The following is a 24927-nucleotide window of genomic DNA, read 5'->3' as shown; positions in this document are numbered from 1 at the left end:
TAGAGTTCAGTGTGTCAAATCGGAGGGCCTGTTTTCCGGACCTCTGGCAGTCTCTATGGGGGTGCCACAGGGTTCAATTCTCGGGCCGACTCTTTTCTCTGTATATCAATGATGTCGCTCTTGCTGCTGGTGATTCTCTGATCCACCTCTACGCAGACGACACCATTCTGTATACATCTGGCCCTTCTTTGGACACTGTGCTAACAAACCTCCAAATGAGCTTCAACGCCATACAACACTCCTTCCGTGGCCTCCAACTGCTTTTAAATGCTAGTAAGAACTAAATGCATGCTCTTCAGCCGATTGCTGCCTGCACCCTCCCGCCCAACTATCATCACTACTCTGGACGGTTCTGACCTAGAATATGTGGACAACTACAAATACCTCGGTGTCTGGTTAGACTGTAAACTCTCCTTCCAGACTCACATTAAGCATCTCCAATCCAAAATTAAATCTAGAATCTGCTTCCTATTTCGCATCAAAGCCTCCTTCACTCATGATGCCAAACATACCCTCATAAAACTGACTATCTTACCGATCCTTGACTTCGGCAATGTCATTTACAAAATAGCCGCCAACACTCTACTCAGCAAACTGGATGTAGTCTATCACAGTGCCATCTGTTTTGTTACGAAAGCCCCATATACTACCCACCACTGCGACCTGTATGCTCTCGTTGGCTGGCCCTCACTACATTTCCGTCGCCAAACCCACTGGCTCCAGGTCATCTATAAGTCTTTGCTAGGTAAAGCCCCGCCTTATCTCAGCTCACTGGTCACCATAGCAACTCCCACCCATAGCACGCACTCCAGCAGGTATATTGCACTGGTCATCCCCAAAGCCAACACTTCCTTTGGCCGCCTTTCCTTCCAGTTCTCTGCTGCCAACAACTGGAACGAATTGCAAAAATCACTGAAGCTGGAGTCTTATATCTCCCTCTCTAACTTTAAGTGTCAGTCTGAGCAGCTTGCTGATCACTGTACCTGTACACAGCCAATCTGTAAATAGCACACCTGACTACCTCATCCCCATATTATTATTTACCCTCTTGCTCTTTTGCACCCTAGTGTCTTTACTTGTACATCATCATCTGCACATCTATCACACCAGTATTAATGCTAAATTGTAATTATTTTGCCTCTGTGGCCAATTTATTGCCTACCTCCCTACTCTTTTACATTTGCACACACTGTACATAGATTTTTCTTATTTTTTTTCTTCTATTGTGCTATTGAATGTACGTTTGCTTATGTGTAACTGTGTTGTTGTTTTTGTCGCACTGCTTTGCTTTATCTTGGCCAGGTCGCAGTTGTAAATGAGAACTTGTTCTCAACTGGTCTACCTGGTTAAATAAAGGTGAAGTAATAAAAAATTAAATGTAAAAAAAATTGTTAATTTTACAACCCTCATCTCAGCAAATAGTGTACATTACTGAAGAAGACACAAGTACAATCATTAGTTAAGTCAACTTAAGTCAAGTCACAATTTATTTAAAGTCCATTTCATAAAGTCTCAACACACTTTACAGAGAGTCCATTGAAGCAGGCAGGCGGTCAGGAGGGCGGGTCAGTGGGTTGACTGACATTGAATCCTGGACCGAAGGAGGCTGAAGGAGGCTCACAGGCTCCTAGCAGAGGATAGTGCAAAAAGCAGGGAGTTAGGGAAGCAGGGAGTAAGTTGAATTAATAGGGGATGAACAGATATATATCATTGAGGAAAAGTGTTAGATTGTGTTGTTCCTTTTAAGTACATAGGCCACTATTTATTTTTGTGGCCAAGAGGAACAGCAAAGTCAATCTATTCAAAGACACATTTTTGAACAGGAAAGTTGGTCCAACACAGAAAGCAAAGAGAGAAAGAGGGAGAAAAATCCGTTGGATGTGGTGCTTTCCATGGTACTGAACTAGTTAACTAGTTGGCTAGTAGCCTAGTAGCCCAACACGGAGAAAGATGGAGAAATCCATTGGCAGTGGTGCTCTCCATGATCCGTAACTGATAGCAAGCAGCCTAACAGCCCAACACAAAGGGAGAGTGACAGGCTGTTTTCCATGGTCCTGAATTAGTAGATTAGCCTCGTGGCTAATTTTGATTGAACCCCTTTTTTTTCAATTTCCGCCTAAAATGACATACCCAAATGTAACTGCCTGTAGCTCAGGACCTGAAGCAAGGATATGCATATTCTTGATACCATTTGAATGGAAACGCTTTGAAGTTTGTGGAAATGTGAACTTAATGTAGGAGAATATAACACATTAGATCTGGTAAAAGATAATACAACAAAAAAAACATGAGTTTTCTATAAAAAAAAAATCATCATCTTTGAAATGCAAGAGAAAAACCATACATTTAGATAGAATCCTAGGTGTAACTTTGATGTTGTCCACAAGATGGCAGCAGTGTGTGTGCAAAGTTTCAGACCAATTCAGTGAAGAATTACATCATGACACAATATTATGCATCAAGTCTGCCAGGAGTTTGCCCAAATGTGCCGAATTTGTAAATCTATACATTTTCAAGTACATAACTATAGAGAACATACAAAAATGCTATAGTAATAACAAATTTAAGTTTACACACTCCCAGAAATGTAATACATGATGGATTATTAGCTTCCCTACAGAAAATACACTAACCTTCACACATCTAGATGGCCAGACGGGGTAGGTGTGGAGCCATAGACAGCAGTGGGGTCAAACTGTAGACCCCAGTTCCTACATTTGAATAAAACATTTATTTTATCAAACAAAACTATGCTACATTTTATTTCTGGGACCCTCAGGATGACAAATCAGAGCAATATTACTGAATGTCAGTACATTATTTACCTTCAGAGGTAAATGTATCAAACCAGTTGCTGTGATAAAAGTGTTTTGTCATTGTGCACTATCCTCAAGCAAAGGATATTTTTTAGCTACTGTAATAGCTACTGTAAATTGGACAATGCAGTTAGATTAACAAGAATTTACCGCTGCAAAGTCAATGTGCAGGGGCACCGGTTAGTCGAGGTAATTGAGGTAATATATACATGTGGGTAGAGTTATTCAAGGGACTTATGCATAGATAATAACAGAGAGTAGCAGCAGCGTAAAAGAGGGGGGGGGGGGGCAATGCAAGTTGTCTGGGTAGCCATTTGATTAGATGTTCAGTAGTCTATAGGCTAGGGGGTAGAAGCTGTTTAGAAGCCTCTTGGACCTAGACTTGGCGCTCCGGTACCGCTTGCCGTGCAGTAGCAGAGAGGATACTCCAATTTGTATTATATGTTATGTTTCATATGGTATAGATTAATTTGTGGATGTTCATCATCCATTTTGTATGATATGTTACAAAATACAATTCGTATGATATCTTACAAATTTGCAAAACATATGATATGTTACCAATTCCAATTTGTTTTGGCTAACGTTAGCTAAGTGGCTAGGTGGCTAATGCTAACTAGGTGGCTAAAGTTAGCATTAGCCACAGATATTACAACAATTTACCCCTCACTACAGGTTGTTCATAAGGCTAGGCTAGGGGTTAGGGCTTAGGTTTAAGTTAGGGTTAGGGTTAGGAGTTAGTATAAAGGGTTAATGTTAGGGTTAGGGGAAGGGTTAGCTAACAAGCTAAGTAGTTGCAAAGTGCTATAGCTAAAAAGAAGTACGTAGCTGCAAAGTTTCTAATGAGTTAAACTGCTAAAGTTGTTTGTAGCTAGGTTTTCATCCAGTTGGCGACAGATTTTCATGTGAATATTTTAAAATCCACATAAAGAAAATATACACATTTTCCCACCCAATGGACTTCAGTGCGTGATGATGTAGTGCACACAAAATTGTTTTTTTTTGCTTAAGTTTTCATGTACTGAATAAAAATCTAAAGTTCAGTGTTTCCATCTGATTTTCAAATCTACCAATAGTTTTGTCACAAAAACTGTTGCGTTGAATAGCTACAGACATACTCTGGTCTTGGCACATGCGTTCTAGCCAACAGCTTGCAGATACAGTGCAGGTAAACTGCTGGTAGGCTAGTCTACATTATGAGATTATTATGGATAAGAGCAAGAATATTTATTTGTCAAACGGCAGTCAAGCATCGATCATCATGTCACCAGAATAAGACCCTCAATATTTAATGAAAAGGAGCATCAAGATCACAGTGCACTTTCACCACCCTGTAGCCTAATAAACTGCATGGTTTCCCGATTCACGGTGGGAGGACCACAGACCATATCATCTGTGACTCCAAGTTTACTTCAATATTTATTTATTTAACATTTATTTACTAGCCAAGTCAGTTAAGAACAAATTCTTATTTACAATAACGGCCTACCAAAAGGCAAAATGCCTCCTCCGGGGACAGGGGCTTGGGATTAAAATAAATAAATAAATACAATATAAATATAGGACAAAACACACATCACAACAAGAGAGACAACACAACACTACATAAAGAGAGACCTAAGATAGCAACATAGCAAGGCAGCAACTCATGACAACACAGCATGGTAGAAACACAACATAACAACAACATGGTAGCAACACAACATGGTAGCAGCACAAAACATGGTACAAACATTATTGGGCACAGACAACAGCACAAAGGGCAAGAAGGTAGAGACAACAATACATCACACAAAGCAGCCACAACTGTCAGTAAGAGTGTCCATGATTGAGTCTTTGAATGAAGAGATTGAGATAAAACTGTCCAGTTTGAGTGTTTGTTGCAGCTAGTTCCAGTCGCTAGCTGCAGCGAACTGAAAAGAGGAGCAACCCAGGGATGTGTGTGCTTTGGGGACCTTGAACAGAATGTGACAGGCAGAGCGGGTGTTGTATGTGGAGAATGAGGGCTGCAGTAGATATCTCAGATAGGGGGGAGTGAGGCCAAAGAGGATTTTATAAATAAGCATCAACCAGTGGGTCTTGCGACGGGTATACAGAGATGACCAGTTTACAGAGGAGTATAGAGTGCAGTGATGTGTCCTATAAGGAGCATTGGTGGCAAATCTGATGGCCGAATGGTAAAGAACATCTAGCCGCTCGAGAACACCCTTACCTGCCGATCTATAAATTATGTCTCCGTAATCTAGCATGGGTAGGATGGTCATCTAAATCAGGGTTTGGCAGCTGGGGTGAAAGAGGAGTGATTACGACAGAGGAAACCAAGTCTAGATTTAACTTTATCCTGCAGCTTGATATGTGCTGAGAGAAGGACAGTGCACCACCTAGCCATACTCCCAAGTACTTGTATAAGGTGACCACCTCAAGCTCTAAACCCTCAGAGGTAGTAATAACACCTGTGGGAAGAGGGGCATTCTTCTTACCAAACCCCATGACCTTTGTTTTGGAGGTGTTCAGAACAAGGTTTTATTTTCTATTTATTTTTTGATTTCACGTTTATTTAACCAGGTAGGCCAGTTGAGAACAAGTTCTCATTTACAACTGTGACCTGGCCAAAATAAAGCAAAGCAGTGTGACAAAAACAACAACACAGAGTTACACATAAACAAACATACAGTCAATAACACAAAAGAAATCTATGTACAGTGTGCGTAAATGTAGAAGAGTAGGGAGGTAGGCAATAAATAGGCCCTAGAGGGGAAAATAATTACAATTTAGCATTAATACTGGTGTGATAGATGTGCAGATGATGATGTGCAAGTAGAGACACTAGGGTGCAAAAGAGCAAGAGGGTAAGTAATAATATGGGGATGTGGTAGTTGGGTGTGCTATTTACAGATTGGCTGTGTACAGGTACAGTGATCGGCAAGCTGCTCAGACAGCTGATGCTTAAAGTTGGAGAGGGAGATATAAGACTCCAGCTTCAGAGATTTTTGCAATTCGTTCCAGTCATTGGCAGCAGAGAACTGGAAGGAAAGGCGGCCAAAGGAAGTGTTGGCTTTGGGGATGACCAGTGCAATATACCTGCTGGAGTGCGTGCTACATGTAGGTGTTGCTATGGTGACCAGTGAGCTGAGATAAGGCGGGGCTTTACCTAGCAAAGACTTATAGATGACCTGGAGCCAGTGGGTTTGGCGACGTATATGTAGTGAGGGCCAGCCAACGAGAGCATACAGGTCACAGTGATGGGTAGTATATGGAGCTTTGGTGACAAAACGGATGGCACTGTGATAGACTACATCCAGTTTGCTGAGTAGAGTGTTGGGGGCTATTTTGTAAATAACATCGCCGAAGTCGAGGATCGGTAGGATAGTCAGTTTTACGAGGGTATGTTTGGCGGCATGAGTGAAGGAGGCTTTGTTGCAAAATAGGAAGCCAATTCTAGACTTCATTTTGGATTGGAGATGCTTAATGTGAGTCTGGAAGGAGAGTTTACAGTCTAACCAGACACTGAGGTATTTGTAGTTGTCCACATATTCTAGGTCAGAACCGTCCAGAGTAGTGATGCTAGTTGGACTGGAGGGTGTGGGCAGCAATCGGCTGAAGAGCATGCACTTAGTTTTACTAGCATTTAAAAGCAGTTGGAGGCCACGGAAGGAGTGTTGTATGGCGTTGAAGCTCGTTTGGAGGTTTGTTAGCACAGTGTCCAAAGAAGGGCCAGATGTATAGAGAATGGTGTCATCTGCGTAGAGGTGGATCAGAGAATCACCAGCAGCAAGAGCAACATCATTGATATATACAGAGAAAAGAGTCGGCCCAAGAATTGAACCCTGTGGCACCCCCATAGAGACTGTCAGAGGTCCGGACAACCAGGCGAGGCAGTCATTTGAGAAGACAAGGCTATTGAGTCTGCCGATAAGAATGCGGTGATTGGCAGAGTCGAAAGCCTTGGCCAGGTCGATGAAGACGGCTGCACAGTACTGTCTTTTATCGATGGCGGTTATGATATCGTTTATGACCTTGAGCGTGGCTGAGGTGCACCCATGACCAGCTCGGAAACCAGATTGCATAGTGGAGAAGGTACTGTGGGATTCGAAATGGTCGGTGATCTGTTTGTTAACTTGGCTTTCGAAGATTTTAGAAAGGCAGGGCAGGATGGATATAGATCTATAACAGTTTGGGTCTAGAGTGTCTCCCCCTCTTCAGTGTCCCAAAACTTTTGGGAATTAGTGCTCCAGGAAGCAAATTTCTGTTTGAAAAAGCTAGCCTCAGCTTTCCTAACTGACAGAGTATAATGGTTCTTGACTTCCCTGAAAAGTTGCTAATGCAGAATGCCACAGGACGTTTTTGTGCTGGTCAAGGGCAGTCAAGTCTGGGGTGAAGCAAGGACTATATCTGTTCTTAATTCTACATTTTTTGAACGGGGCATGTTTATTTAAGATGGAGAGGAAAGCACTTTTGAAGAGCAACCAGGCATCCTCTACGGCATGAGGTCAATATCCTTCCAGGATACCCGGGCCAGGCCAATTAGAAAGGCCTGCTCGCTGAAGTGTTTTAGGGAGCATTTGACAGTGATGAGGGGTGGTCGTTTGACCGCGGACCCAGTACGCACGCAGGCAATGAGGCAGTGATCGCTGAGATCCTGGTTGAAGACAGCAGAGGTGTATTTAGAAGACAGGTTGGTCAGGATGATATCTAAGAGGGTGCCCATAGTTACGGATTTAGGGTTGTACCTGGTAGGTTCCTTGATGATTTGTGTGAGATTGAGGGCATCTAGCTTAGATTGTAAGACGGCCGGGGTGTTAACCATTTCCCAGTTTAGGTCACCTAACAGTACGAACTCTGAAGGTAGATGGGGGGGCGATCAATTCACATATGGTGTCCAGGGAACAGCTTTGGGCCGAGGGGAGTCTATAATAAGCGGCAACGGTGAGAGACTTGTTTCTGGAAAGGTGGATTTTTAAAAGTAGAAGCTCGAATTGTTTGGGCACATACCTGGATAATATAACAAAACTCTGCAGGCTATCTCTGCTGTTAAGGGTAGAGGGTAGAGAAAGCTTGTTGGTTAAGGTTAAGGGTAGAGAAAGCTTGTTGGACACTAAGAAATCTTTGTTGTAGAGCATTTAACACTAAATCCAAGGAGGGGCCAGCTGAGTATAAGACTGTATCATCTGCATATAAATGGATGAGAGAGCTTCCTACTGCCTGAGCTATGTTGTTGATGTAAATTGAGAAGAGCGTGGGGCCTAGGATTGTGCCTTGCGGTACTCCCTTGTTGACAGGCAGTGGCCGAGACAGCAGATTTTCTGACTTTATACACTGCACTCTGAGAGAGGTAGTTAGCAAACCAGGCCAAAGACCCCTCAGAGACACTAATACTCCTTCGCCGGCCCACAAGAATGGAATGGTCTACCGTATCAAAAGCTTTGGCCAAGTCAATAAAAATAGCAGCACAATATTGCTTAGAATCAAGGGCAATGGTGACATCATTTGAGGACCTTTAAGGTTGCAGTGACACATCCATAACCTGAGCGGAAACCAGATTGCATACCTGAGAGAATACTATAGACATCAGAGAGCCAGTCAGATTATTGACAAGTTTTTCCAAGACTTTTGATGGTTATTATATCAGTATTTATGCATAAAGGTGTTTCCACCACCATTTGTTGCATAATTAATTTTACCAACACAAAAAGATCCCACCATGTTGAAAGAACAAATTATAAATCTGCATTTATAAAATTTCACCGAAACTACATTCCATCACAGCTGTTTTTTTCTGGTTTTTTTTTAATACGGTATGACTTTACTCGCATAAAAACTGTTGGTGGAAACATGGTTTGTGATGAGATTCGAATATGCAATCTTTGTGTTGCTAGACGTTCGCGTTTTTGCCTTGATGATCCACAGAGCATGCCGATTGGCACGTGTTTTTATGTTGCTCATTAGAAAAACGAGATTCAAGTCTTGGAGGTGTGTATCCTGACCGATTCCGGGTTTGTTTAATGATGTTTGTCCCCCATGAGACACTATAGACTTTGAAGCCTATTTCATTTCCTCAAAATCTCCGAAAGATAATTCAAGAAATCTGTAATTAATTTCGACTTTTTTTGCCAAGTATGTTTTACTTGTTCAGTTTCACATCTAACTAAGGTGTTTGGTACAGTATTTCTCAAGTAAAAAAAAATGTGCGACGTGTTGTCTTATGTAAACAGTCGGAGCTACTGGGTAGGTCTGTCTCACTGTCAGATATTGGATAGAGATTAATGACCGCAGTCGTTCACCCCCTTAGTGGTCAAATGGACATCACCAATCAAAACCCAACCTTCATTCATTTACCCGTTGTAATGCGGGTAAATAAAAAAAGCAGTCGCTTTTTAAAGGCTGATACAAAAAGCGCATAAAGTGCAATCTTGTATCACACAGTACCAGCCAATGAGAAGTTGGCCGCAATCAGGAATTCAGCGAAGCGAAATGGCACAGAATCCGAAAATTAACTGCAACGTCGAGAGGGGAGAGACTAGAGAGCGAGAGACTGGTATGACGAGGGGGTGATCAGTAAAGCGGGTGATTATATATATGTTAAACCATCGCGCATATTCTAGGAATGATTTGCTTGAACGTCTCTGAGTGTTTCACAGAGAAATGCAATCGGGACACAGAATCCCCCCCCCGCGCTCTCTCTCTGCCTCTGTCTCTCTCTCTCTCTGCCTCTCTCTCTCTCTCTCTGCCTCTCTCTCTCTCTCTCTCTGCCTCTCTCTCTCTGTCTCTCTCTCTCTCTGTCTCTCTCTCTCTCTCTCTCTCTCTCTCTCTCTGTGTCTCTCTGTCTCTTTCACATACACACACACACACACACACACGAAAAGGGATGGTGGATGCTCCTGACTCGATGGCTAAGACGAGGTGGGATAATCATGCGTGTCTGGCCCCGGGCGTTGATGCAGCTGCCGTTGCCTGATCTTTACTGGGCTGAGGGTAGGGTTGTTCCGGTTCCGACTGGATCTTCATCTCGATTCGGCTTGACATCGATGTTATCAAGCTATTTAAATATAAGAAGACAACGACTGATGTAGCCTAAAAAGCGCAACCGCAATTATTGAACAAATCTGAATGGAGTAATTAAATGCTACCATCGATGGAGGAGGATCTTATTTATAATAACTAATGAAGTGCTGTCTTGGAGGAAGGGCAATAACCAGGGACATCCCCGTGAGACGACCGTCTCACCCGTTCTCCTGTTTGCTGCGATTTTTTTTAATGAGATCGGTACGTAGGCTGCCGTGAAAATAACATAATTGCATTAATAATCAGGCTAGGACACCCTCTCCACCAGCACCCTCTTTTCGCCGTTCCCGGGGCAGCAAACGCGGCACCGAACGCAAACCCGTCCACGACCCGGTCCGCGCCAACAGATCGACGCATTACTGGATGGGGAGTAGCATAGACTGTGAAGACCGTGAGTGCGTGTGTCAAAAGGGGGACAGAGGGTGACCGGGCCAGCTCAACCCCCCTGCACCGGTTAATTGCGCTGTAATCTGGCAAGTTTGGAGGGACGGAGAGTCCGGTGCAGTAAGGGCGCCTCAATGACCGTCTCATCCTGGGACAGGTAGAGAAGGCTAGAGAACGGCGGCGAGTTTGGAAGTTTTGATGCATATGATCACAACCACCATGATTTTTATGATTCTTGGCGCTTCAGTTGTAATGGTAAGATATTTGCTTTTTTATTGTGCCCCCCATCGTGTGTGTTAAACGCCTACAGCATTTTATCTATAGACTAATGTAGCTATAGCTATTACAAATAGCCTACAGATCACATTTGATATCCCTGAAAATAACGATGACTTGAGAAAGTAGCCTACATACATACCTTGGCTATCATAAATAAACAATCTAAAGAACATTTTAGAACGAGGGTTGCAAAGTGGATTTCCAAATTTATTTTTCGATTTCTCTTATATGGACTGTAGCCTAATGCCAGGTCATATAACGGTGTTGTGTTGGAAATGGTGCTTGTCATGTGAGTTGACTCGAATGGTTATTTGCAGGCGATAGCCTGTTTAATGGACATGAACGCACTACTGGATCGCTTTCACAACTACATCTTACCGCATCTACGAGGGGAAGACCGCGTCTGTCATTGCAACTGTGGAAGGTAAAAAAAAAAAAAATATCATACAGTGATTCGTCCGGATGTATACAAACATCTGAAATGAAAGCGTAGCCTATAGAGTCAAGATAGCTGCTATGTTACCCGTCTAATCATAGGCTCATACTCGCTCAATAGGCCTCTCGAATGATTTCTCCTGCTGAACAGTTCGTTTTAATAAGCCTCCAAACATGCACCATGCATAGGCCTAATCTGTTGAAAATGTACGTAATGGATGTCGACTATGGTTTTATTCGAGCATGCGTGTGTCTAACCGAAAGGTAGCCTTATTTTTGCGATGCCTAGCTTTTAAGCCTTATTCAGTTATTTGGCTTTTACTGCATACGTGAGCCATTAATATGTTATGAATTATGAGGAATGGGCTAAGGAATAATTTTAAATATTTAGATATGAGGAAATGTTGTTGGAGAGAGGACATTAGGGCTAGCCTATACCTATATTGAACCAGTTGTGAGAATGCGCCTATATATACATTGATCTATTACTTATAACCCGTATTATGAAGGCGGAAAATGAAATGAAACATAAAATAACTAGGCCTAGTTTAATGATAATTAGGCCAGGTTTTCTGTTACTGTTGTGATTAGGCCTATACAAGTTATATGTAGCCTCATATTTTCTCGATTGGTGGTCTAGGCTCCTTACTACTTGAATTAATGTGTTTTAAAACATTAAATAATGCCAATGAGATTGGTACAGGTTTTACATGACTGACTCACATACAGGAACTGTAAACCAAAATTGGGCCCTTGGTCTTGGAAGTTTTATTTTATTTTTGTTAAGTGCTGTAGCTTGCCCAAGGGTATGGCAACAGTGTTGTGCCAGGTTTTAAAATAAGAGCCCTCTGATCCAATAGATACACACCTATCGACTTCATTAGGATATTAAGCCCTGGACCAAGGCAAGTTGAGGCCTGAGTCCAAACACATACATATTGCAACATTTTGTAAGTGCTGGGTTATTCTTGGTCAGTGCAGAATCTTAGTCAAATGAATTCGTAACTTGCTTGGATCTAATACATTCACTGAGGACAGGAAAATCTGTTCTGAGTTGCCCCACTGATGTGATATCACTGCATAGTCACATTGTAGCAGGTCTTGGCCCTGTATGAATACTGTTCTTTTGACTGCCTACAGTTCAACAACCTGAGATATGGGTCATGAAGTGTCACTAAGATCAGGATTGTTATCATAAAATAATATTGGCTAACATTTGGACAAGGGCCTCTCTCTCACTCCCTCTAATTTCAAGAAATTCTCATAATAATGCTATATTAGGCCTATATATGCCTTTAGAAGAATTGTAGAGACACATTTGTAAAAAATGTATGCCAATTATGTCTAGTGACATAATTTATGCCGTTTATCATTGCAATGTTTTTTCTGTGGTTTATTTTAAGTCGTTTTTAAATATTGATAAATCCTTTGCTACTCAATATTCAATGTGCAATGCATATAATATTATTAGCTTTGACTTAATTATATATTTTCATACTTGTGCTTGTTACCTTTCTGTACCCGGGGACATACAGTACATCTAGACCTAAACTAGACCCCAACAATTGCACTTTTGTTTCCAACACACTTCTGGTTGTCAGTGTCTTTAATTAAGCCAGAGGCGTCATGCCCATAGGGGGCACAGGGGTACTTGACCCCTAAGATTTTCCCTCTAATTTTTTTTACAGTATCAGTCAAAAGTTTGGACACACCTACTCATTCAAGGGTTTTTCTTAATTTTTTACTATTTTCTACATTGTAGAATAATAGTGAAGACAGCAAAACTATGAAATAACGCATATGGAATCATGTAGAAACCAAAAAAGTGTTAAACAAATCCAAATATATTTTATATTTGTAGCCACCCTTTGCTTTGATGACAGCTTTACACACTCTTGGCCTTCTCTCAACCAGCTTCATGAGGTAGTCACCTGGAATGCATTTCAGTTAACAGGTGTGCCTTGTTAAAAGTTAATTTGTGGAATTTCTTTCCGTCTTCATGCGTTTGAGTCAGTAAGTTGTTTTGTGACAAGGTAGGGGTGGTATACAGAAGATATCCCTATTTGTCCATATAATGGCAAGAACAGCTCAAATAAGCAAAGAGAAATGACAGTCCATCATTACTTGAAGACATGAAGGTCAGTCATTACGGAAAATATCAAGACCTTTGAAAGTTTTTTCAAGTGCAGTCGCAAAAACCATTAACCACTAAGCTGAAACTGGCTTTCATGAGGACTGCCAGAGTTACCTCTGCTGACCCAGAGTTACCTCTGCTGCAGAAGATAAGTTCATTAGAGTTACCAGCCTCAGAAATTGCAGCCCAAATAAATGCTTCACAGAGTTCAAGTAACAGACATATCTCAACATCACCTGTTCAGAGGAGACTGTGTGAATCAGACCTTCATGGTCAAATTGCTGCACAGAAACCACTGCTAAAGGACACCAATAAGAAGAAGAGACTTGCTTGAGCCAAGAAACATGAGCAATGGACATTAGACCAGTGGAAATCTGTCTTTTGGTCTGATGAGTTCAAATGTGAGATTTTTGGTTCCAACCTCCGTGTCTTTGTGAGACGCAGAGTAGGTGAACTGATGATCTCTGCATGTGTGGTTCCCACTGTGAAGCATGGAGGAGGAGGAGGTGTGATGGTGTGGGGGTGCTTTGCTGGTGACACTATCGGTGATTCATTTAGAATTCAAGGCACACTTAACCATCATGGCTACCACAGCATTGGTTTGCGTTTAGTGGGACTATCATTTGTTTTTCAACAGGATGACCCAACACACCTCCAGGCTGTGTAAGGGCTATTTGACCAAGAAGGAGAGTGATGGAGTGCTGCATCAGATGACCTGGCCTCCACATTCACCCGACCGCAACCCAATTGAGATAGTTGGACCGAAGAGTGAAGGAAAAGCAGCCAACAAGTGCTCAGCATGTGTGGGAACTCCAGGTGAAGCTGGTTGAGAGAATGCCAAGTGTGCAAAGCTGTCATCAAGGCAAAGGGTGGCTACTTTGAAGAATCTCAAATATAAAATATATTTAGATTTGTTTAACCCTTTTTTTGGATATTACTCTACATGATTCCAAATGTGTTATTTCATAGTTTTGATGTCTTCACTATTATTTGACAATGTAGAAAATAGTCAAAATAAAGAAAAACCCTTGAGTGAGTAGGTGTGTGCAAACTTTTGACTGGTACTGTATATGCTGAACAAAAATATAAATGCAACATGTAAAGTGTTGGTCCCATGTTTCATGAGCTGAAATTAAAGATCCCATAAATGTTCCACATGCACAAAAAACTTATTTCTCTCATATTTTGTGCACAAATTTGTTAAATCCCTGTTAGTGAGCATTTCTCCTTTGCCTGTCATCTAGCAGACGATCTTATCCAGAGTGACTTATAGTAGCGAGTGCATACATTTTCATTCATACTGGTCCCCTGTGGGAATCAAACCCACAACCCTGGCATTTCAAGTGCTATGCTCTACCAACTCAGCCGCACAGGACCATCCACCTGCCAGGGGGCATATCAAGAAGCTGATTTAAACAGCATGATTATTACACAGGTGCACCTTGTGCTGGGGACAATGAAAGGCCACTCTAAAATGTGCAGTTTTGTCACCCAACACAATGCCACAGATGTCTCAACTTTTGAGGGAGTGTGCAATTGGCATGTTGACAGCAGGAATGTCCACCAGAGCTGTTGCCAGATACAATTATGTTAATTTCTCTACTATAAGCCACCTCCAACGTCATTTTAGAGAATTTGTCAGTTCTTCCAACCGGCCTCACAACTGCAGACCACGTGTAACCACACCAGCCCAGGACCTCCACATCCGGCTTCTTCACCTGCGGCATCGTCTGAGACCAGCCATCCAGACAACTGATGAAACTGAGGAGTAGTTCTGTCTGTAATAAAGCCCTTTTGTGGGGAAAAACTAATTCTGATTGGCTGGGCCTGGCTCCCCAGTGGATGGGCCTGGCTGCCAGGTGGGTGGGCCTATGGCTGCACCCCTGCCCAGTCATGTGAAATCCATAGATTCGGGCATAACGAATTTATTTCATTTGACTAATTTACTTATATGTACTATAACTCATTAAAATCGTTGAAATTGTTGCATGTTGCGTTTATATTTTTGTTCAGTGTATATATAATCACAGTGCATTTAGAAAGTATTCAGACCCCTTGATCTTATTAAAAATAAAAACTGAAATGTCACATTTACATAAGTATTCAGACCCTTTACTCAAGGACATTCAGAGACTAGTCCCGAAGCCAATCCTGCGTTGTCTTTGCTGTGTGCTTAGGGTCATTGTCCTGTTGGAAGGTGAACCTTTCTCCCAGTCTGAGGTCCTGAGCGCTCTGGAGCAGGTTTTCATCAAGGATCTCCGATCTCCCTGTACTTTACTCTGTTAATCTTTTCCTCAATCCTGACTAGTCTCCCAGTCCCTGCCGCTCAAAAACATCCCCACAACATGATGCTGCCACCACCATGCTTCACCGTAGGGATGGTGCCAGGTTTCCTCCAGACGTGACACTTGGCATTCAGGCCAAAGTGTTTGATCTTGGTTTCATCAGATCAGAGAATCTTCTTTCTCATGGTCTGAGAGTCCTTTAGGTGCCTTTTGACAAACTCCAAGCAGGCTGTCATGTGCCTTTTACTGAGGAGTGGCTTCCGTCTGGCCACTCTACCATAAAGGCCTGATTGGTGGAGTGTTGCAGAGATGGTTGTCCTTCTGGAAGGATCTCTCATCTCCACAGAAGAACTCTGGAGCTCTGTCAGTGACCATTGGGTTCTTGGTCATGTCTCTGACTAATGCACATCTCACGCGATTGCTAAGTTTGGACAGGTGGACAGCTCTAGGAAGAGTGTAGGTGGTTCCAAACTTCTTCCATTTAAGAATGTGTTCTTGGGGCCCTTTAATACTGCAGAATCTTTTTGGTACCCTTCTCCACATCTGTGCCTCGACACAATCATGTCTTGGAGCTCTACAGACATTCCTTCGACATCATGGCTTGGTTTTTGCTCTGACATGCACTGTCAACTGTGGGATCTTATATTTTTGCCAAAAAATTCTAAAAACCTGTATTCGCTTTGTGATTATGGGGTATTGTGTGTAGATTAATGAGGGGAAAAATGTATTTAATCTATTTTAGGATAAGGCTGTAACATAACAAAATGTGGGAAAAGTCAAGGGGTCTGAATACTTTCCGAATGCACAGTATAATCTTTTTTGTTGTTGTTTCTCTGTAATACTACTAGCCACAATTTTATTTCAGTTAGGAGGATACAGACAGCCCAAGAGATATGCTTAGATATTCAAAAAAAATAGACTTGTTTTTTTTTACATAGAATTAAGCACAATGATTATGGCTCTAGATTGCAGGAAAAGGCTATTTCAGGTCTTTTAAAAATGCAATATTCTCCAACTACAGGACAGGAGGCCTCTTTCCGGATCCAACCCCCAGACATCCTCAAATACTTTGTGGCCTGTCAGATTTTGGGGGTGCATGACTCCCATAAATTAAGCCAATGGAAAGTGAGTGACACAGTGGCTGCATTCAGGCTCTGGTCAAAAGTAGTGCACTATTTAGGGAAAAAGGTGCCATTTGAGACGCAACCCACGTTGTCTTTTACTGCACTGGAAATGCTCTTAAATAAGAGCTACTAATTTTACGTAAAATGTTTACCCTCTCAGCATAAACATTTAATGGAACAGATGGACAGATGAGGCCACCTGAGCTTGAACGCTAACTGAGCCTACCTTAAGTGCATGTGGAATCAAATTAAATTAAATAAATGTGTATTTGTCACATTCATCGAATACAACAGGTGTAGTAGACCTTACCGTGAAATGCTTACTTATAAGCCCGTAACCAACAATGCAGTTTTAAGAAAATAGAGTTAAGAAAATATTTACTAAATAAACTAAATCAAAAAATGTAATAAAAAAATGTAATAACAATAACGAGGCTATATACAGGGGATACAATGTGCAGGGGTACAGGTTAGTCAAGATAATTTGTACATATAGGTAGGGGTCAAGTGACGATGCAAATGGTCCAGGTGGCCATTTGATTAATTGTTCAGCAGTCTTATGGCTTGGGGGTAGAGGAGCCTTTTGGACCTAGACTTAGGCGCTCTGGTACTACTTGCCTTGCGGTAGCAGAGAGAACAGTCTATGACTTGGGTGACTGGAGTCTTTGACAATTTTTTGAGCCTTCCTCTGACACTGCCTAGTATATATTGTAGGTCCTGGATGGCAGGAAACTTGGCCTCTGTGATGTATTGGCCGTACGCACTACCCTCTGTAGCGCCTTACGGTCAGATGCCGAGCAGTTGCCATACAAAGCTGTGATGTAACCGGTCAGGATGCTCTCGATGGGGCAGCTGTAGAACTTTTTGAGGATCTGGGAACCCATGCCACATCTTTTCACTCTCCTGAGGGGGAAAAGGCATTGTCGGGCCCTCTTCACAACTGTCTTGGTGTTTTTGGACCATGATAGTTTGTTGATGATGTGGACACCAAGGAACTTGAAACTCTCGACCCACTCCACTACAGCCCCGTCGATGTGAATGAGGGCGTGTTCGGCCCTCCTTTTCCAGTAGTCCACGATCAGTTCCTTTGTCTTGCTCACGTTGAGGGAGAGGTTGTTGTCCTGGCACCACACTGCCAGGTCTCTGACCTCCTCCATATAGGCTGTCTCATCGTTGTCAGTGATCAGGCCTACCACTGTTGTGTCGTCAGCAATCTTAATGATGGTGTTGGAGTCATGCTTGGCCACGCAGTTGTGGGTGAACAGGAGTACAGGAGGGGACTAACCACGCACCCATGAGGGTGTTGAGGATCAGGCCTGAGGCCACATCCACAGTAATTTCATTTGGCACCAGCGATTGCTAGCTTGTCAGATCACTGCTTGTGAACCACAGGTTCTCATTGTATGAGATGTAGGCTACCTTTGAGAGCAACGTTAGGTATGCTGTTATGTAAGGCTTTGATAATACTCTGGTGTTTATTTGGAATTGGAATTAGAAACAGGAATGAGACATTTATTTTCATATCGCAGCTGTTTCCACTGATGTTTGAGTATGTTTCTAGATATTAATTATTCTCTATTCACCAGCATGCCTTTCTATTCTCCAATTTGTACCAAATCAGTAATGAGAATTCTTGCTATTTACCCAATTTCATCACCCACCCCCCTAATTTCACCCTTGCCCCATCTCATCTTGTCCTTGTCCTTCCCTCCATCACTAACACCTTCTAACCTCCAGCTTGGTCTCTTCCAGGCATCATGTCCACTATGTGATCCCGTACGATGGGGACCATTCTCTGGTGGACTCGTCGGAGAACTACTTCGTCAGTGACAGCGTGACCAAGCAGGAGATGGACCTGATGCTGGGGCTGCTTCTGGGCTTCTGTATCAGCTGGCTCCTGCTGTGGCTGGACGGAGTGCTGCACTGTGCTGTCAGGGCATGGAGGGCCAGCCGCTACTATGGTGAGTCAACAAGAGACTTGGTCCGTTTGACTGGGAAAAGTTTGACATGGCCTGACAAATGTGCCGCAGAATGAGCAGAAATGTTTTCAATAATCTGATGAGAGAAGTATTGTTTTGTTGATTCCCACCTCCGTGAAAGGAGAGTGTCGTGGACGAATCAGAATTAGTTGGGTAACATAGATAATTAAGATGTTTTATTAGTATAATATGCTTATTTGAGGTACTTGTCATTAGAAAGTGTCCATTGGACTCTGGTGTCTTTTCAGTTGCACGTCTACCTTAGCTGGGGCTCAGACACTTGGGGCCCAGAGAGGGGAGAGGTCAGACTTGTCGTCATGGGAATGTGTCTTTACCTATTTCTTAAACCATGTGAAGGGATGCGTGATTAATGGGGAACCAATGACTTGTCTCCACAATGTCTGTGAGCAAGTCACTCCCTCCTTTTCTTTATTGTTGGGAGGATTATGGCAGTAAATGGACCCTTGTATGTCCTCTCTTAGATCTCACACTTATCCTGTGATAATATATGGCCTAGAGGCTCACTCCCTAGTGAGCCTGTCCAGGAGTGGGGTCAAGAGGGGGTTTGTTTGAGATGGGAGTATCTAGAGTTGACAATTGATATATGCCATTGGATGAAATAGTTATGTTCAATACCGTACCAGGGAGGGACGGTTCTAAGGAGACCAGATACTGGGCTATACCATTAATCCTGTTGACATAGCAGTTACTGTCTGATGTGTTTTATTGATATCTGTCATACAAAACTCAACCTTTGTGAACTGTTACTAAGTATCTGTGGTTTGTCAATGTACGTTGAAGGGGGTGTATCGTTGCTATAAAAGATCCCTGTAGCCATTGTGTAATCACCTTCCTGGTTCATTCGAGAGAGTGCATTATTGAAGGTCAAGAACTTTTGCAAAAGTATCTTAAGTATTAAAGATGTAGTTTAACTCGGACTGGTGTGTTTGTAACTCCTCATTTGGTAATGCGGAAATTATCCACCACAAGAGATGGTGAGTGAAGTGGTATTGGTGTTAATATTTTGACTGCTACATTATATGAGGTTGATCAGTGTTACTCCTACATATTTTCTTGGGGATGTGACATGGGTGTGCAAATGGCCAGAATTGACATACAAGCTGCTGTTGACCACCGTACCATTCATTGAAACCAATTGAAACCAGGCTTCCTTGGGTGGGTGGATAGCCCAACCCACCTGGCTATAAGTGATGGTTATAGGAAACTTTACAGAACTTGAGGACGTAAGGGCTCAGTTGTTTTTTCAAAGAAATAATTTAATATGGGAAAAAGGGAAAAGTGTGTTCCAGGCTAAATGAATTGTCTCACAGGATATTTAATGTGCAGTACTGTGTGCAGTGTGTTGTGGTCATGGATTGGAATTAAGACGTTATGCAGGTAATTAGTGGGTGAAGGAAATTTGAAAAAGCTTACTTTGTTTCCATTGAGGGGGAATAATTATGTGTGTAAAGTACAGGCATAGTGAAACTCATATGAATATTGCTGTGGAAATATTGCTGCCCTCAGATGTCATGTGTTTAGTACATACTGATTGACTGAGACAAAGATCCCCTACCCGTAATACAGAGGGCACTTGTCTATACACCACAAAGATATACAATGTCTCAAGTCTTGCCAATGTTAGATTAGCAAGCCAGACCTCACTGGGGGCGAGGCTATGCCAATGTGAACATATTAGAGGACTTCTTGTCCATACTCCTACTCCTAATTCAATCATTTATCCAGTGTTCTTATATAAGTGTTGGAATATTCCAATTATGTCAGCTAAGCTTTATCTTGTGCAGCTCTCAGTGTCAAAACAGGCCTGGCCTGGATCCTTTAGATATAAGACAATGCTAATGTAGGTGATGTGACCTGGATGACTGCTGCTACGGTCAGAAAATAGAGGGGTAAAATGTCTAGTGAGTGTAAATGAAAGAGATGGCCAATTAATTACCTTTGATTAATATGAAACCAGTACACAAAGATGGGGTACTAAAAAACAGTATTACATTATTTTATGTCCTGAAAATACTAAATTAAAAGTATATATTATATATATTATATATATTTTTTTGATGCATGTCATATTTTTCTTGATGATAAAAGAGAATTTGGTAGTTTGAAGCATACATATATTGCCAGTCTTAGATTGTGATTCTAGTAGTATTAGGCAAGAAACAACTGCTTTAGCTTTGCAGCACAGAATCAACCCATTTGATATTCTGTGCATAACATCAACGGAAAAAATATACCCAGATTATACATTCAAATGATTCCCTCGAGGTATAGAAGGGTGGCTATAGGCTTTACTTTGTGCTGGAATCCTTGTGCATGGAAGGAATGCCCCTTCACCGGTGTTGGCGGGTCAGACTCGTTTATCCTCCCTGAGATGGGGGGTGAAGGTAAGGCTGACGGAGTGAGAAGGAAAGGGGGGGTGCAGATACTGTCACTTCCCCACCCCCACATACACTCTCTCTCTAAACACACACACACACACACACACACACACACACACACACACACACACACACACACACACACACACACACACACACACACACACACACACACACACACACACACACACACACACACACACACACACACACACACACACACACACACACACTCTCTCCTCGGGAGCTATTAATAGAGTGAAAGAGAGCAGCTGGAATGGCGGGCGAGGTAGAAACATGCACACCATACAGACACACAAACACACACACCACATTGAGGTGCACATTGATTCCTTTTGCTTTTTCTAATTCCATCTATATACCCTATATCTATATACCCTATATACTCTATATGCTCTCCATTCAGTTATTGAATCCCCCTTTTCTATCCATTTTCTTTATACAGCATCCTTTTGGAAAGGGATGATTCCTTTCTTATTGTCTATTTCTCATGAATAACTGATTCATATTCTTTGGCACCAGTGACATTGGTGGAAAGACATTTGATTTAGCAAAATAGGGTAACAAAATATGATAACAAAAGGGGAAAATGATGACTTGGCAAAGCCATCGCCCCCTTCCCTCCCTCCGTAGAAAGACCTTAACATTTCTGCCCTCACCCCACTTTCCGCATTACATTACCATTTACATTTTTCTCCTGACTCCATCTCCATCTCTCCATCCTTTTATTGAAATGAGAAGGACCTGTCTCGTTCTCTCGTTTCCTTTGGATACCCTTCAGAACAGTCCTTGTGGATTTCATACCCATTCACAGTTATAAATAACTCCCTCCTCCCTCCCTTCTTCCAGCTACTCCCCCCCTCCCCCCCAACCTTTTGCAGGGACATTTGCTAGTGCTGTCTGGGGCTCTCCCTCCTGTTTCTCTCCCATCTCAGCGGGCCTCACCATCTAAGCCTGACAGGGACAAATCCCTCCACAAATTTTTACCTCACACTCATATGCTTGGGGAAAGAAATCCAAAATGATTTTTTCAAGTCGCTATTATTAATGTATAGCAGGATATATAAATTGAAACGTACATATACTACATGAGAAAAAGTATGTGGACATCTGCTCGTCGAACATCTCATTCCATACTCATTAATATGGAGTTGGTCCCCCCTTTGCTGCTATAACAGGCTCCACTCTTCTGGGAAGGCTTTCCACTAGATTTTTACGTTTACATTTTAGTCATTTAGCAGACGCTCTTATCCAGAGCGACTTACAGTAGTGAATGCATACATTTTATACATTTTTTCTCTCTGTACTGGTCCCCCGTGGGAATCGAACCCACAACCCTGGCGTTGTAAACACCATGCTCTACCAACTGAGCCACACAGGACCTAGATGTTGGAACATTGCTGCGGGGAATTGGTTCCATTCAACCACAAGAGCCTTAGTAAGGTCGGGCACTGATGTTGGGCGATTAGGCCTGGCTTGCAGTCTGCGTTACAATTCATCCCAAAGGTGTTTGATGGGGTTGAGGTCAGGGCTCTGTGCAGATCACTCAAGTTCTTCTACACCGATCTCGACAAACCATTTCTGTATGAACCTCTCTTTTCACACGGGTGCATTGTTATGCTGAAACAGGAAAGGGCCTTCCCTAAACTGTTGCCACAAAGTTGGAAGCGCAGAATCGTCTAGAATGTCATTGTATGCTGTAGCATTAACATTTCCTATCACTGAATCTGAGGGGCCTAGTCCGAACCATGAAAAACAGTCCCAGACCATTATTCCTCCTCGAGCAAACTTTACAGCGTTCTCCTGGCATCCGCCAAACACAGATTTGTCCATTGTACTGCCAGATGGTGAAGGCAGTTTGGAACTTGGTAATGAGTATTACAACCGAGGACAGACGATGTTCGCGCACTACGCAATTTAGTTCTGTGAACTTGTGTGGCCTACCAATTTGCGGCTGAGCCATTGTTACTCCTATGCATTTCCACTTCACAATAACAGTACTTACAGTTGACCAGTACAGCTCTAGCAGGGCAGAAATTTGATGAACTGACTTGTTGGAAAGGTGGCATCCTACTGTATGATGGTGCCACGTTGAAAGTCACTGAGCTCTTCATTGAGGCCATTCTACTGCCAATGTATGTCTATGGAGATTGCATGGCGGAGTGCTCGATTTTATACACCTGTCAGCAGGTGTGGCTGAAATAGCCGAATACACTAATTTGAAAGGGTGTCCACATACTTTGTATATATAGTGTACCATGTACAGTATGGGTAAAATTCTGTTTGGCAGATGAATGTGTGGGCAACAAATGTGTTTCTGTAATTGGACTATTGTACTACCAAGGATTAGGTTGATGGGCGCGTCAAGGACATTTTGGGCATCTAATAAACATAACCAAATTCACTCCCATTCTCTTATTACCCCACAATGAGATACATGTTCTAATCGTTTATCTCACTTCTCTAGTTTCTTCACTCCTCTAACAAACTCCCTCTCTCCTCTTGTCCCCCAGACACCCCTTCCTGGTCATGGCTCCCCTCATTCTGTAACCTTCGAGATCTGCGTCGACGCGCCCAGCTCAGACAGCTGGAGGACTCCACTGGCAACATGGTCCACATCAAGCAGAAGCTCTACCACAACGGCCACCCCAGCCCACGCCACCTCTGACTCTGAAACAAGAATCCCCCCTTCAGCCCCTCAAACTGCCCCAAGGCCAACTGCTGCCTCAGAGACACTGGGAAACTGCCCTCCGACTGTTCATAACACACCTGGCCCGAGACTTTCTTACGATGACCTTGACACAAGTCAGCACCCACCAATCCAAACTCGAGCAGAAGATAGTCGTCACTGAAATCTTGTCTATGTCCATGTCCACCATTGAGGTAGGAAGGAAAAACAAGCATTTTTAAGGGTGCTTTCTGTATAGAAAAATGTTCTGTGTTCATTGTTGAAACTTGGCATGATCTTTTAGAACAGGGTACGATGCGGGGGGGGCACAGTGTTTATTTAAAAAATTCTCTATGGGGAGGGTATTTCTCTAAAGTGGGAGGGAGGTAAATGGAAAGGGGTGGGTTTCAAGATTTTATGATGGGAAGTTTAGATTGCTGCTTCTGTAAATACTTCTAAATATGGGGAAGTGGGAACACAGGGTAGGTTTGTTCGTGAGTGTGGTGAGTCAAGTGTTACGAGTAGAGCTGATGGACTGTATGGAAGGATAAACTGAGCGTAGGAAAGAGGAGGATGACAGCCGTCTGGAAGTGAACAGTGTGATGTCTGCTAAAAATACAGATTAATTTGTTTTGTTACTTAGTGAATTAAATGAATGTATTAATTTTACCTGTAAATATAAGAGGGGGAGGGGAGCATACGTTTGTGGTTAGGGTTCTCTGCACTGTGTTATTATTTATAAGAAGGTAGAAAAGGAATTGCCAGCCAAGATAAGACGGAGACAGTTCAGTGCTTCCCTCGTCTACCCAATATTGTGTCCAATAGCACTTCCCAATTTGCTATATCCAATTCCTTCATACTTATCAGAAGCAACCAGCCTAGAAGCAGTGGGAACCCTCACCCAGTCCCTCTCTCCCTCTCTGTCCAGACATTGCTGTTGTGAAGATAAAATGTCTGTTTTATTAAAGGTGCCATTGAAGCACAACAGTGACCCCTGACGTTTGAATGTGTCATTGCCTCAACATCAGTTGCCATACCACTGAACAGTGTATGGATGGAGAAAAAACAGAATTCCTAGAGGTTGTACTTGTGAGCGGTTATTTTTTTAAACAGGAAATATGGAATGTAAATCAACTGTTCAGGGCAATTGAATATTTTAGTATATGCCATCCACATGCAGTAGTCCTAATTCTGGTTTAATTACTCAAGAAATAAAAACGTGATTTAATGAACACCAATTAACCTCAGAAGCTACTTCTGGTATGTCTGGGACTTTTAAAAATAAGATTAAAGGCATAGTGTGACATTTTTGTTCATTTTGCTTAATGATCAGCACCACTT

The 24927-nt window shown here is 42.5% G+C and overlaps 1 protein-coding gene across 1 annotated transcript; it reads left to right on the top strand.

The window, feature by feature from the left end:
• The first annotated feature begins 9680 nt into the window (after positions 1 to 9680).
• LOC115165879 (transmembrane protein 240) lies at positions 9681 to 24577 on the top strand. The gene is made up of 4 exons (XM_029719328.1): positions 9681 to 10517; positions 10859 to 10965; positions 18272 to 18480; positions 23432 to 24577. The coding sequence occupies exons 1-4, from the start codon at positions 10461 to 10463 to the stop codon at positions 23584 to 23586; spliced, it is 528 nt and encodes a 175-aa protein (XP_029575188.1). The 5' UTR covers positions 9681 to 10460; the 3' UTR covers positions 23587 to 24577.
• Positions 24578 to 24927: the final 350 nt, after the last annotated feature.

This window comes from Salmo trutta, chromosome 28 (assembly GCF_901001165.1).
Source record: "Salmo trutta chromosome 28, fSalTru1.1, whole genome shotgun sequence".
In the NCBI taxonomy this organism is placed as follows: domain Eukaryota; kingdom Metazoa; phylum Chordata; class Actinopteri; order Salmoniformes; family Salmonidae; genus Salmo; species Salmo trutta.
This window is presented reverse-complemented; position numbering and strand designations above follow the sequence as displayed.